This window comes from Balaenoptera ricei, chromosome 2, assembly GCF_028023285.1.
Source record: "Balaenoptera ricei isolate mBalRic1 chromosome 2, mBalRic1.hap2, whole genome shotgun sequence".
Classification (NCBI taxonomy): domain Eukaryota; kingdom Metazoa; phylum Chordata; class Mammalia; order Artiodactyla; family Balaenopteridae; genus Balaenoptera; species Balaenoptera ricei.
This window is the reverse complement of record NC_082640.1, coordinates 147,965,122-147,979,703: the sequence shown is the minus strand read 5'-3', so window position 1 is coordinate 147,979,703 and position 14,582 is coordinate 147,965,122. Positions and strand designations below refer to the sequence as shown.

The window sequence follows — 14,582 nt, the reverse complement described above, 5'->3', positions numbered from 1 at the left end:
GGAGCACGTTAATCCTCAGGACCAAAGACTCTTTTCTCCTGTATAAGAATCTTAGGAACACTTTGAAATCCTGAACTTTATAACATACACTATTATATACTTTATAACTTTATAATTTCAGATCACAATTCACTCATGTCCGTAGAAGCCATATGACTGCCCAGAGCACTGAACTGGGGGCCAGAAGATAACTTCACCTCCTCCCAGCAGTTAACTCAGAATCACAGAGTTATGGAATGTTAGAGCTAGAAGGGACCTCAGAGATCATCTGGTTCAACAACTTCATTCTATGTCTGCAAAATCAGCAAAAGGGTGATGATGATCTTAGTAATAGAAGCAATGGAAATACTCTCTATTCTTCAATAGTCACTCTGGAATTTATGGTATTTTTTCAGGTACTGACTCATTTTTCTCAAGATTGTGATTTCTTTACACTGTCTTCACAGGATTAAACTTTTAATTCCTAATATTAAAAAGAACTATTGCAAAAAATAATTTCTCTGTCCCTGGTTTGGCTACTGGTTAATATTAATCATTTCTTATCTTTATTAAGTTATCTTAATACAGGCAATTATAAATACAATGCTTTTCTTTACCATTCATCAAAAATAAAGGCAATACAGTAAGGAACGGTAAAGTTAGTTTAAATTTCATGTGCATGTCACAGTCAACTGAATTGTGCTTGGCAATGGATATTTTCCAAGGAACAGAAATGATTAAACTTACAAAATAAAACTCCACCTTGAGAAATACAAGCCAGTACAAAGAAATTGCAAAAGCACATTTTATAACTCAAGATTTTAGAAGAATATGCTAGCCTGAAAATTTTTCCTAAGTGGGGGAAAAAAGAGTTATCTAACAAAACCCCTATTTTCCTACTGTGATCTATTGTAAATATACACTCTCTTCAAGCCAAAAGAATTAGAGTAAAAAGTTTTATACTTCCTGGAAAACTTGTTTGATCTGTGGATTTAATCCTATATGATAAAAATGTTCCAAGTATGAAATATAGAGTATAGATCCTTAGCTGTATTGCAAATGCTTCGGCATGCAGATTTTTTCCCGTATTTTAATGAAAACCAGATTTATTTATAAGTTGCTTTAATTTCATTCTCGAATGGAACAAGAGTATCATATGTTCTGAATTAGGATCTTACTCACATCCCATATCAATTATGTAACTCAAATGCAAGACAACTTAATTGTGTCAATCATATTCCGCTGACAAGATCATTAAATGTTAACAGAGAGCTTCCAACTTTTAACAGCCATAGATTTTTTGAATATAAGTTATTCTATGAAAAATATAGATGCCTCATAAAAATTTGGTATCAGTATTATAGCTTCTGACTTCTAATAATAATTTTTGAAATTAGGATATTATGAAAATAGTTTCTTCTTGATAACATCTTCATAAAGGTTTATTTTTCACAAAGGTACATCAAATCTCACGGATAACACAGATAATAAGCACAACAGAAAATTCTTAACTGCAATGCATTGTAATTCAAACTCTCAAAGTATATCAATATCAGATTAATCTCACAGAAGAAATATTGCTCTGTAACTCTACCTAGAAATAAACTGCCCAGATAGTTAAATCAATTACCATAACATTTGTGTCTTAATTATTTTACAGCATTAAGGTTTAAAGACTAATGATTTAACTGCATTCTAACCAATTAATATAATTAGTCACTTACTAACGCTTTTCAAAACTTTGAAGTCCAAAATAAGTGAATACACATTACATTTAAAACAAGACGAGGCTGTTAAAAAGATGTGCAATTTTAAAACATCCTAACAGAGATGATGTAAACTGGCCACAGTATTTTGAAGCATACAGTTGTAAAAATTCATTTCTGACATGTAAAAATAACATTTTTATCAATTTTCTACTAATATGAATAAGACGGAGTTAATTTTTATTTGTTTCTTTAAACAAATCAGAGAAAAAAAAACCAATAAAGTAAATGACAACTGATTTAAAATGAACCTATGGTAAAAGTATCACTTTTAGAAAAAGAAGACCTAAGTTTTAATAGTTCTGTCACATACTACCTTAATTATTTCTAAAACTTTATGTGTATTTTTGTCCTTGTGATATATGACAATAAAAAAGAAAATAAACAGAAGTCACCAAATTCAGGACCAAGAAAAAGGAGAACACATGTGACAACTAGTAGGATTAACATAGTTTATGCAATACATGCAAATATGACTCTGACCTTCCTGGCAGTCAGAGCAAATAGGGAAGAACTACCTTTATATAGTTATTATTACTGGAATTCCTTCTTTTTTTTTTTTTTTTTGAGGTATAACTGACATACGACATTACGGAGTTGCTTAATTCTCCACATTTACACTATGCTATCAGCTTACAAAAGCCTGTATATTTATAATATCTTATTTGGTCATCTCAACAACTTTGTTAAGAAGGCAGTACTGGCACCACCATTGTGCCAGATGAAGAAACCTCGGGCCCAAAATTAAATTATATGGCCAAAAGAAGTTAAATTAATTTCTTGAGGTTACTGAATATGAAATGGAGAGAATTTACTCTTAGTCTAACATTCTTTATTTCACCTCTTATTGCCTTGAGTTCTTAGCCCTAAATTATAAAAGAAATTTATTGCGTAGAATTAAAAAACATTTTTTTTTATACAGCAGGTTCTTGTTATCTATTTTATACATATTAGTGTATATATGTCAATCCCAATCTCCCAATTCATCCCACCACGACCCTGCTCCCTGCCGCTTTCCCCCCTTGGTGTCCATATGTTTGTTCTTTGCATAGAACTTTTTGAGAATAGAAGTTGTCCTCAATATTTTTACAGCAAATACAAAAGCAAACTTTACATAGGTATGTCATTTAGCAACTATTTATCAAAATAAGAGCAAAAAACTTAAAAGTAACTAGATAAAGCTATAGATAAAATAAAAAACAAGGTAGCTGTATCAGATGTGATAATGAATGTGGAAACCTATACAAAGTGCTATACAAAGGCACAATATCTTCCAATGATGAAAAATCATTAAGGACTTCTACTTACCTTTTTTCAATCACATATTCTTGATGGTTCCTATTCAGATTTAAACTATACCATATTTTCCTTATAAATATGTATTTGCAGTTGTCTAAGTAGAATTCTTTCATGGAAGCCAACTTGTAAAATCTAAAACTCAATTTTGAAAACTTGCCCGGCAGTCCAGAACAAGTTCAAATATTGGAGCAAAACAACCAAACATTTAAATCTAAAAGTCTGACGGGTTTTAGTGTTGTGGTTTAGAAACTATATATAATAATTTGATGACAATTAAAAGGATTCATTTAGCCTTTTCAAGTTTATTTTTCTAAAAATTTCATGTTATACGTAGTAAAAGGAAAAGTATAATTAATCTGGGTTTTTTCCGCCATAAAAAAGAGATGAGTCAATAGTCTTTAGAACCCAGTATATTTTTTTTAACATCTTTATTGGAGTATAATTGCTTTACAATGTTGTGTTAGTTTCTGCTGTACAACAAAGTGAATCAGGTATATGTATACACATATCCCCATATCCCCTCCCTCTTGCGTCTCCCTCCCACCCTCCCTATCCCACCCCTCTAGGTGGTCACAAAGTACTGAGCTGATCTCCCTGTGCTATGCAGCTGCTTCCCACTAGCTATCTGTTTTACGTTTGGTAGTGTATGTATGTCCATGCCACTCTCTCACTTCCTCCCAGCTTACTCTTCCCCCTCCCTGTGTCCTCAAGTCCATTCTCTACATCTGTGTCTTTATTCCTGTCCTGCCCCTAGGTTCTTCAGAACCTTTTTTTTTTTTTTTAAGATTCCATGTATATGTGTTAGCATACGGTATTTGTTTTTCTCTTCCTGACTTACTTCACCCTGTATGACAGCCTCTAGGTCCCTCCACCTCACTACAAATAACTCAATTCCGTTTCTTTTTATGGCTGAGTAATATTCCATTGTATATATGTGCCACATCTTTATCCATTCATCTGTTGATGGACACTTAGGTTGCATCCATGTCCTGGCTATTGTAAATAGAGCTACAATGAACATTTTGGTACATGACTCTTTTTGAATTATGGTTTTCTCAGGGTATATGCCCAGTAGTGGGATTGCTGGGTCATATGGTAGTTCTATTTTTAGTTTTTTAAGGAACCTCCATACTGTTCTCCATAGTGGCTGTATCAATTTACATTCCCACCAACAATGCAAGAGGGTTCCCTTTTCTCCACACCCTCTCCAGCATTTATTGTTTGTAGATTTTTTGACAATGGCCATTCTGACTGATGTGAGGTGATACCTCATTGTAGTTTTGATTTGCCTTTCTCTAATGATTAGCAATGTTGAGCATCCTTTCATGCGTTTGTTGGCAATCTGTATATCTTCTTTGGAAAAATGTCTATTTAGGTCTTCTGCCCATTTTTGGATTGGGTTGTTTGTTTTTTTGATATTGAGCTGCCCAGTATTTTTAAAATAAGAAAGGAGAAGGGCAGTGTAACATGGTTTAGTATTGTTTATAATATTGTTAAACAACAGGAAATGAAACAAATTTTTTCTAATAATGCTTTATAACAGGATCTTACACAAGTATGTTGTAATGTTATCACTCTGATTTATCTTTATCACTATTGTTCGCTGAAAAGTGGCAGCGGTATTATCCACTCCCCTCCTCTAAGACCTTTACTGTCAGTGCTTTCTGCCTTCCCCCATCCCCCACCCAATCTTTCATATCCAGAAATTTCTCCTTTACTCTTCTCCAAGAGCTAGCTCATACCTGTCCTGCCCTTTCATGCCCCCATGGAATGCAAGAATTACACTGGCGCACCAGAGGGTTCACAGCGCCGTGCTCTGCACATAATGGAACATCACCAGACATCTGCAGAGTGTTTTCTTCTCTACTATTACTCTGCCTCTGCCTAATTTGTAAGTGTCTTGAGGGCAGGGGCTACATTTATTTTACTTCCCACAAGGGCTTAATATATATTTATTGAATTAATAAATGAATGGATATAATGTGAAGTATCTTTTCTTACCCATTATGGTCTCCAGACAAAAATTCTGAAATAGCAGCAGGAAGCTCTGTTTTAATAATTAAAAGATAAGATGACATAGCTGCAAACAGAATAAAAAGAGTTCCTATTAGAATTCTATAATTTTTACCCATTTAAAGAACAATCTATCCAGAAATACGGATGTCCATTTGGGCTATGACAGCATGTGGAAGATTAATTCTTACTGCACTATCCTCAAAGATAGATATATACCAGGAATGGAGATAAATAACTTTGTAGAGAAGAATAATTGGTAAGCTCATTAGGTATCTTTTGTTTCCTTTCAAGTCCAAGGCAAACGATTTAGGTAAAAGAAAGGGTCTTGATTATAGGCCACTTATAAATGAAATTTTGCTTGAAATTTGGCCAAAACTCTTAATGTTATTCCCCTGTCCAAGGCATTAGCGGTTAGTCTAGCAATATTTGATATAGATACAGGAGATAAATAAGTATAGCTAATAAGTTTGATTACTTGTTCTTTCTTACTAGAGAGAGACCTCCCCCCAGAAGTCTCACTGCCTCTCTCTCCTTTTCTCTGCCACTGTCCTCCCACACACATTTTTGGACACGTTATTATAAAACAATAACAAAATGCACAGTGAGTTACATTTTAAGTTGTCCTCTAAAACAGATGAGAAAAGATTCAATTGCAACTATTAAGCATATTAAAGAGACAAAGCTTATAACTTTTATTCCATTTTATTAACAGGGCTCATCTGTATTATGCAATCAAAACCTGAAGCTAGCATTATTTCTCACATTCTATCAGACAGGATCCAAGAACTTCTATAGCATTTTAATAATGATTCTATTTCTCGTATAACTATAAAAAAACCCCACATCTTATTAACCTTCTATCATATACTAGGAAATGTTTAATATGGTTACAGAATACAGAACTCATTTATATGTAAATACTTGAGTTTAAACTTAAATGCTTAAGTATATAGAAACTCAGATGATTTAGAGTCAGTTTAACAGAGTAATAATCTCTGTTTCCCCCAGAGATTAAGTATATATTAAAAAAGAGCCAACAAGAATATGTCCATGAAGAATAGAGTGTACTCTGTGTGCATGTTAATTTTATTACTTATTTATATTTCAGGAAACATTTCACTTTCTCCTTGGACCTACAAAAACTAAGAACACAAATGAATGCCAAGTCTGAATGGCAAAAATCTGGGGAAAAACTGATTAAAAGGCTCAAAGAGTTTAAGAAGAAGAATGTATGTTTCTCAATAAACATATTTAAAAGTAGCTGAACTTCACAATTATTACAGTGTTGTGTGACCACTCGACCCTGGGGAAAAAAAAAGCATATATACTAGTTTGTGTATAAATTTACATGAAGATAGGCAACGCTTACATATACAAACACATACATTCTCTTTTTTTTTTTTTTTTTTTTTGGTAAAACAACATGTACTTATGGCAAAGTAAAATTTAGAATAGTTAAGCAAATAGTCACTTCTCTGCAATGAAAATATACATATTCACATTTTCCAGTTTATGACTATTTCTTTTTTCCCAGCAGAAGTACAGCTGTTGAAATAAAGCCTTTTCCTCAGCAGAAGTACAGTACATTTCTCCAAACTCTCTGTAAGTTATGGGACATTACAATTAATTGTAAGTGAAAAGATATTCTAAGTCGTTCATATTCTCATAAGGAAAAATGCTACCAATTTGGTACAGAACAGAAGGAAGGTTTAGATTAACCTTCTCCACTAAAGGATTTGGGGGTCTTTGTTTATAATACTTTATCTATTCCAAAGAATCATACACATATGGTGTGATGATGAAAATCATGAACTGAATATTCTGAAACTGGCCTAGAGCTACTTAAATATATCTTCCAAGGGAAAAAAATAAAAAAGTACTTGAAAACAAGGAATGCAGACTTCCTACACAATGTAATTTATTATCTGCCCATCAGTCTTTCTTGCTTGGATTAATCCAATACCACATGCTTTTCTAAAGTTTCAGACATTCATCTCTTTCAGTAATTTTCTATTATTTCTTTTAGATCTTTAGTTGTAAAAAGCTTCAATGAATATGAGATCATATTTCTTCCTAATATACAATCTGTCATTCTTCCCAGAATTTCTATTAGCCCCTGGCTAATCATTTGATCACTTTTATCCTCTGTTGTAGCCTTAACTCTTTGGTTTTCAAATGGGAGTCCTATTTCATTAGATTCCAGTCTGAAGAATCATGTATATTTCAAGAAATATGAACTCACCAAACATATGTTTCTCTCTCAGAAAAAAAGATCTCAGCATACAAGATATAAATATAATAAAACATGTAAAATACTGCTTCTTAGAGAATGCTGGTGTTTGTTTTAAGAGCTACAAAACCACAGAGCTCATGATGGGGAAAAACTCCACTGATTAAGCAAGCAAAACAAAGAAAGACACTATCCTTTTCACTGTCTAGATTATTTTTTCCTAACCACAAGAAAACTTTCATGCAAGGACTAGCACCTTAACATATTATATGTAGTACAGAGAGAAGCAAACAAAAATTACTGAATATACATTAAGTTAGGAATACATCTTAGATTTACATAAAAAGAACAGTCAGCTCAATAAAATAAAGTGGAAAAGTTTTAAAGATATAAATTCAATAGGAATGCTCATATATCCATTGTTTTTAACCCAAAGGTTCACTAGCTCCAAAAGCTGCTTGCCACACCTTTCATCTCATGTCTTCTATTAATAGCATAAGGAAGTGTTTAAGGACTTATCTTAGAGACAGGTCAAAAGCAAGAACTTGTAAATGATTTTTGCTGACATCGATACACAGTATAGACTCCTAATACAAGACACACCATGTTGTCCTTTAAATTAATAGCTGTAACAGGGTCATCCACAAGATCCATGGTTATAGCTAAGTGGTTCTGGCCTTCATACCACCAAAGCCAGAATTAGGGCTAGAAGACATACCTTGGTGACAGGTATTCAACCATTACAAATCATTTAGTTTCACCATATTAACTAAATAGGTATTCTTTTCTCCTTCATTTTAAACATAACAAATAGAACTCATTTAATAGAAACTGCCCTGGGAGGGAAATAAAAAATCTGTCAACTTAATCGAAACACAGAAGTTGAAAGAATTCTTTAAAAACCACGTGGAGAAGCAACTGTTCTATTAAGAAATGACTAAAATAGGGTAAAATTTGATTAGGCAATAGCAAATAGTAAGGTATTAATATTGGTTGATCTAATCCTAAAGAGAAACACATGAGTTGGGAGCATGGAGGCTGAGGGGAGAGATGTCAAAAACACAAAAGGGAAAAGTGCTCTGGAGGAGAAGAATTATAAGAACAGTGAACATCTGGGGGCTTAGTATGCCTATTCTAAGTGATTTGTAAGTTATTTTCTCATTTAAAGTTAAGTTTAAATTTATTTCCTCACCACCAACCTGTGAGGTAGACACTTATTTCACAGGTGAGGAAATGGAGGCACAAAGAGTTAACTTGCCCAAGCTAGTGATGGTGGAAGCAGCCCATCTGGCTTGAGAAATCTGCACTGTTAACTGTTACATTATGAGAAAGTGCAGAGAAGCAAAGTGGAGAAGAAATCCACCACAGGAAAAAAAAATAAGAAAATTCTATCAAAAGGACCACTCCCCAGCATTATTCTTTATTTTTCCATCACCATTTAAACAACAAATTGCTTCTGAATGCTGAGTTTAGCAGTTGGGTTCAAAGAAAATAAAGAATTTCTACAACACAGAACATTAGTTAGAAGCGTTAAAAACACTTATAATGTTCACTTCACTTTGAGATGTATTTTCATTTCAGTTTGTAGCTGGTTTGGTAAAGTGTTTAGTCAAGATTCCTCAGATAGGCTACGGAGTTTCATGATAGGACTACTGCATTTACCACTATGATTCTATTGCATCTACAGCTATTACTGTAGTTCAGAAGAGAAAGTGTCCTGTTCTCACATATTTGAGATATTAACACTACACTGAAATTGAAAAAAATTAATACAAAAACCAATTCTTCTTCCCACAAACCCTGTACTCTCATAGGTTACTTTTCCCAGGACTCCTTAAAAAAAAAAAAAAAAAAAAAAGACAAAGCTTCAATTGGAGTGTGGACCTAAGAAACCATTAGTTTACAAAAATAATTTATCCTTTTTGTTAAACACTTAAAAACACGTATGAAGATAAGATTATGTAGATCTATTTTTAAAACAGAATTAGGCTTTCAGCACTTGGAAGAAGTTCAGCAACTTCTTGAAGGATTAGTCAGCCAGTTCTAAACAGATGTACTATGGGAGGAAATAATAAGTTTGCCTTTCCTTCTAAGAGAGATTCAGTTTTACTTCAAACATGTTTTTAGTCATGGACAGCAACTGGTTTATTCTATTTAATGTGTCTTATTAACCTGGTGTTCCTACTAAATGTCCAAATGCCACTTAAAGTATATCTCCATTCAAAATAATACACAACACAATCTCTCTCGTTTTTAAAAAGGACTTTTTAAAAAACTCTGAAAACAAGGTCATTTCCCTAATTTGTGCACAAATGGAAATCAAAAATATATGGAGGAACTTTTCCCCCCATAACCCTAGGAAAATATATATCTTTGTTTTACTATTTATCAAGATCTTAAACTTGAATAAAAACTGACCAGAATATTTACTATTCTGAGAACCCTATAATTAAACTTCAATTAACAACTGTTACTAAGAAATACATTATTTTCAAAACCTTTTTAAAGTGACATGTAACCCGCAAATTTTGTCAAAGGAAGGACTTGTAAGAAAGACTCCCCTTCCAAATTTCCTTTATTTCTCCTATTCTAAGACAGTGCTTTCTAGAATTTCTGGACAATACTATTCAGGCCTCAAAAAAGCCGCAGTTTGACTACAGATGAGCTGACCAGCAGATGGCGTTGTAACAGCACTCCCAATCCCTGTATCCCAGGAGATGGTACAAACAAGTAATTCTAAAAGACTTCAGTTATCTTATCAAAAAAAAAAAAAATATACACACACACACACACATATATATATTTCAGTAAGAAAGTAAAGCCAAAGGGTTTCTAACTTAATATTAAATCACGATTTTGAAAAATACTGAGAATTTGAAATTTTTATAGTTCTCAACTGAGAATGATCTTATTTATACCTTTCTGCTTATGAGATTTAGAAACTGTGCTACTTGACCACATAAAAGGGCTGCTGAGTTTCTCTTAAAACTTAGATACCCAAACTGAGGCGTTAATCAAGTCTGCTGGAGTAGGTCTGTGGGATCTCTGCCAGGCTGGAAAATCTGGGTCATTCTAGCAATTTCAGGAGGTTTCAGTAAGTCTACTAATGTTTAGGGTTCCCCTTTCACAATATGGAACAGTGACTCAATCTTTATTCTCCTTTAAAGAACTAAGGAAAGAAGATGCTATCCATAGTGGTCCTTCATATTTTAAAAGAGCAAAATAAGAATTTAACGTACTCCTAGGAGCCACTCACCTTGCGTTTTGAGTTGAGCAAGATATGAAACCAGAAATGACATCAATTAACTTCACTTTTATCACGTACTCATCAGAGTTAACAGGACTTTCAACTTGACTGAAGATGATTTGAGGTTTACTGCTTGATTTCTAGGGATATTTTAGCCAACTGTGTGGTCTATCTCAGGAGTTCAAACACTTGTGAAACTACTTACCTTGGTTTTTAGGAAAAGAATCTCATAATGCAACACAATTAGAGGAACTACGTGGACACTACCTGTACTTATTTGCTATTACAGTTCTTAATCCTTTAACTTGTAGTCCACTAAATTCAAACTCTCAGCCAGAGTTCTCTTCCCTCTAACAGCGTTAAATATTAAAACTCCCAGATGCTTCTTTTCTGACTTTATGTCCAAGAAACAATGACTCTCAGCAAATGCCCCTCCGGTGCCTGAGGCATCGGGCAGCTGGGGGCTCTCTGGCTCTGGCTCTGGCCTATTTTGGGCCCCTAACTTATCAGTGTTGGGAGGCAATCAGGAATTGCTTCTAAGTAGTATTTTACTACGTGGCTCTCCATTTTCTAAAGGTAATGGTTTCCATAACCCTAGAAAAAGAGTGCTAAATTTAGTGAGTCACATTTTTTTCTATTATAAAGTTTAGAGATTTTTCAAAGACAGTAGATTTTTCCAATCTATTTGTTAGACCACACTAGTGCCCTGTGACTAATACTTAGTGTGTGATTGTACTGGGGAAAAAAGGTTTTCTGTGAAGTTCTGACAGTCGATTTTTCCCTAAAGAAACCATATGCTCACTTATGCATTTTGTGTGGTCTTCTCTTGCCAGTTGATCTTCCTTTTTTAAAGGAGTACCAAACCAGGTCACTGGCTTTTCCTTCTCTCCCTCCTTCTCTTATTCCTTACTTTCTTCCTATAATAAATAAGATTTATTAAACACCTACTAAGTGCTAGGTACTTAAGAACATAAATGAATGAGCAAAATTACTTAGATATATGGAATACAAAGATGTAGGGAATAAACTGAGTCTTACTAAAAGATCCATGTAACAAATATTGATCAAGGACAATTCATGATCATCTTGCTTCTAAAGGCCCCTGTTTCATTTTTCTCATAGATTCATCAGGGGCATAGAATCCCAAGAAAACTGAGAAATGTTTAAATGTTACAAAGAATAAAAGAGTTAGGAAGCATTAATCTACGACATGATTATCCAACCTGAAAGCAGAAGATTTTAAAATACTTTATCTATTTTACATATATAAGATCTAACTCTCCTCAATATTTTCAACCTTTTAATTTTTATATAATTCTAAACTATAAACCACTCTATGGGCTTTCAAGTTTCTTTCTATCATTTATACAGTATATATAAAATTGTCTCCTTGAAGCAAAATCTTAGGCTTCTAAATAGAATTTTTTTAAATTGTCTCATTCATTCAACAAATATTATTTATTGAGTTCCTCTACCAGAAACTAGGTCACGTTCTGAAAACACATAGTTCCTGTCCCCAAGGAGTTTTAAAAATCCTCAACATTTAATCTTTTCATAGCTTTTCAAGCATTTACTATATCAGAGCAGAAAGAACAAAGCCTTTAGAAGTAGACCAAGTGAGATTTGAGTCCTGGCTGTATTAAGGGGTAAAGGTAAGCGAGTCATTTATCCCTTCTGAGCACTGATTTCGACCTCTGTAAAACGAGGATAGTATCATCTACCCTGAAGAGCTGTTGTAAGTATAATTAAAGTGTCTAGGAGGAGGCTTGACCTAAAGACAATCTATTATATTATTTTTCATTTCTAAACAACCACTGAAAAACTCCAACCATTTATACTAATAGTGAATATACTATCTTTCAAAAATGCTATCTGAACTATATTATATATGCAGATAGGCATGTAAGAAGTGCAAACATTTAATCTGATGCTATACACTTCATATCATCTTATAAATATCCAATGTATTTCCAATTAACAAAGAGAAAAGTCAAAATCCATTTTGAAAGAATAACATTAAATAAGTCATATGCACAACATATTAAAGATCCTCCCAAATAAGTATGCTGTTTCTTCTCAAGCATACATGGCTTAGCGTTGTTAAGGGCTTCCACAGACCTAGCTTAGATTAATCAAGAAATTACCTTGTAAGCCTGGAATTCCTAGATTTTAACGTCAGAGGCTCAGCGGCTGCCCTAAAGGGTAGTTCTAAGAACTGAGACTCTCCTTTCTGAAAAAGAATAGCATCCATGAAAGCTTTTAGAGCAATAGTTTCTGACTTGTTAAAGATACCTAAGAAAAGACCAAATCATCTTTTGAACGAAGCATAACCCTCCCACAAAACTTTCCTGTAATAAAAATATTTTAATGCTCTGAAGGAATTAACATGCCTATCAAAGTGCTAAATTAGAATGTGACTTTTGTGCTAAGAAGGGACCTTAAGCTTCGTGCTTTTCCCATCCTACCCCCAGCAATTTAACAAAGAGGAAACTGAAGCTGAGAGGAATTTTCCCAACACACATGGCTACCCAATGGCAGAGACTGGAGCAGACAGAATTCAACATATCTGACTTCCAACCCAGTGTTCTGCTCAGAAGAGCAAGTTTCCAAGTCTACTATAATAAAGGAATGATTATATGCACATCTTGCTAAGACAAAAGAAAAAAAAGCTCCGAAAATACGTTTCAGTTATTATTTAGTGGGCTCTCAATAAATAAACTTCTAACCAATGTGAAGAAAATCATGAGGACATTATTCTAAAAATGGAATAAGCATTACCAGCTTTTCTGAATTTGAGGGACATTAAAAATTTCTGTGATTGCTTCTAAGTCACTTTTTAAGAAAAGTTTCTGAAACAAAGCAAGCAAGCAAATCAACAAACAGAGTTGGAATAACTGATGATTTATCTGCCACCAAATGCAGGAATTCTTTCTAGAACATTCTGACAACTGACCAACCAGCTCTGTTTGAATGTTTTCAGGGATACAGAGCTTTTTCAAAGGAGTGTAAGCCATCTCCATTATCACATAGCTTAGCATTCCAAATGAAACCAGACCGGCTTCACTGTAGATTTCTACACATTAGAACCAGTTCTGCCCTCCGGAACCATACTAAATTAGTCTAGTATCTTTCTATATTTCATGTTCAGCTTTTCAAATATTTAAAGCTACTGATCAGTCTAGAAGTCCCCTTTTCTTCTTGATAAATATAGCTGGAATATTAAAAAGTACTTGGAAATAGCACATATAAATCATATTCAGCTCCATTAAGCTTTAAAAAAAGGTTTATCCAGTTCCAAGTATTGTGCTAGGTTCTGGGACTACAAAGAGAAATGAGACATAATCCTTGCCTTAGAGGAGCTGACAATATAGTGGGGAAGTAAAAGCATATACAGAGATAACTTCAACCTAATAACAGCAAGTGCTAAAATAGAGTCATGTACAATAACAGTTGCACACCAGATTAGGGAACAAGGAAGAGATCAGAGTGAAGGATACAGAGAATACAACAGCAGGCATTTTGCCAGTCACAAATTTAGATCCAAAGTCCTGGGTTGAAAACTCTACATAAAATAAACAATAGTTAACCCTAATCCAAACAAAATGTGCTTGATGGTTCTTACTAATCATATAGAGAGGAAAATAAGGGATTGAAAATATCAAAACATACTTTCACATTAGCGACATTACAAGTGCACATTTAAGCAATACGTATTTGCTAAAATAAAGTATTCCAAAGTAGATCTTAAAATCAATGATATTATATAGATTCATTAGGTAAGAGACTGGTTACTGACTGCTAATGTGAAGAGTGAAGTGTGTGTTACAAGGAAATTATTTGGTACGACATCCAAGAAAGCATTCTTCTCCTTCAATAATATTTTTTTTTGCCCTGAAAATTCAAAGAATTAAAACATGAATGTTCAGGATTTCCAGAACAATGGTAAATACAATTTATTGTTGGAATGTTAATTTTTTCCTTGACCAAGAAACTCATTAAAGATGGAATTTTGTTGAACAATACTTAAAGTGAAATAGCTCAGATC

General features: G+C 33.6%; 1 protein-coding gene across 3 annotated transcripts in view; it reads right to left on the bottom strand.

The window, feature by feature from the left end:
- SLC38A6 (solute carrier family 38 member 6) overlaps window positions 1-14,582 on the bottom strand; it is an 80,982-nt gene that overhangs the window by 42,936 nt on the left and 23,464 nt on the right. For all 3 annotated transcript variants that reach the window (XM_059914347.1, XM_059914349.1, XM_059914348.1), the window contains exon 6: window positions 5,046-5,124. In XM_059914347.1, the coding sequence (XP_059770330.1) occupies window positions 5,046-5,124 (79 nt within the window). The remainder of the gene's footprint in view (window positions 1-5,045; window positions 5,125-14,582) is intronic.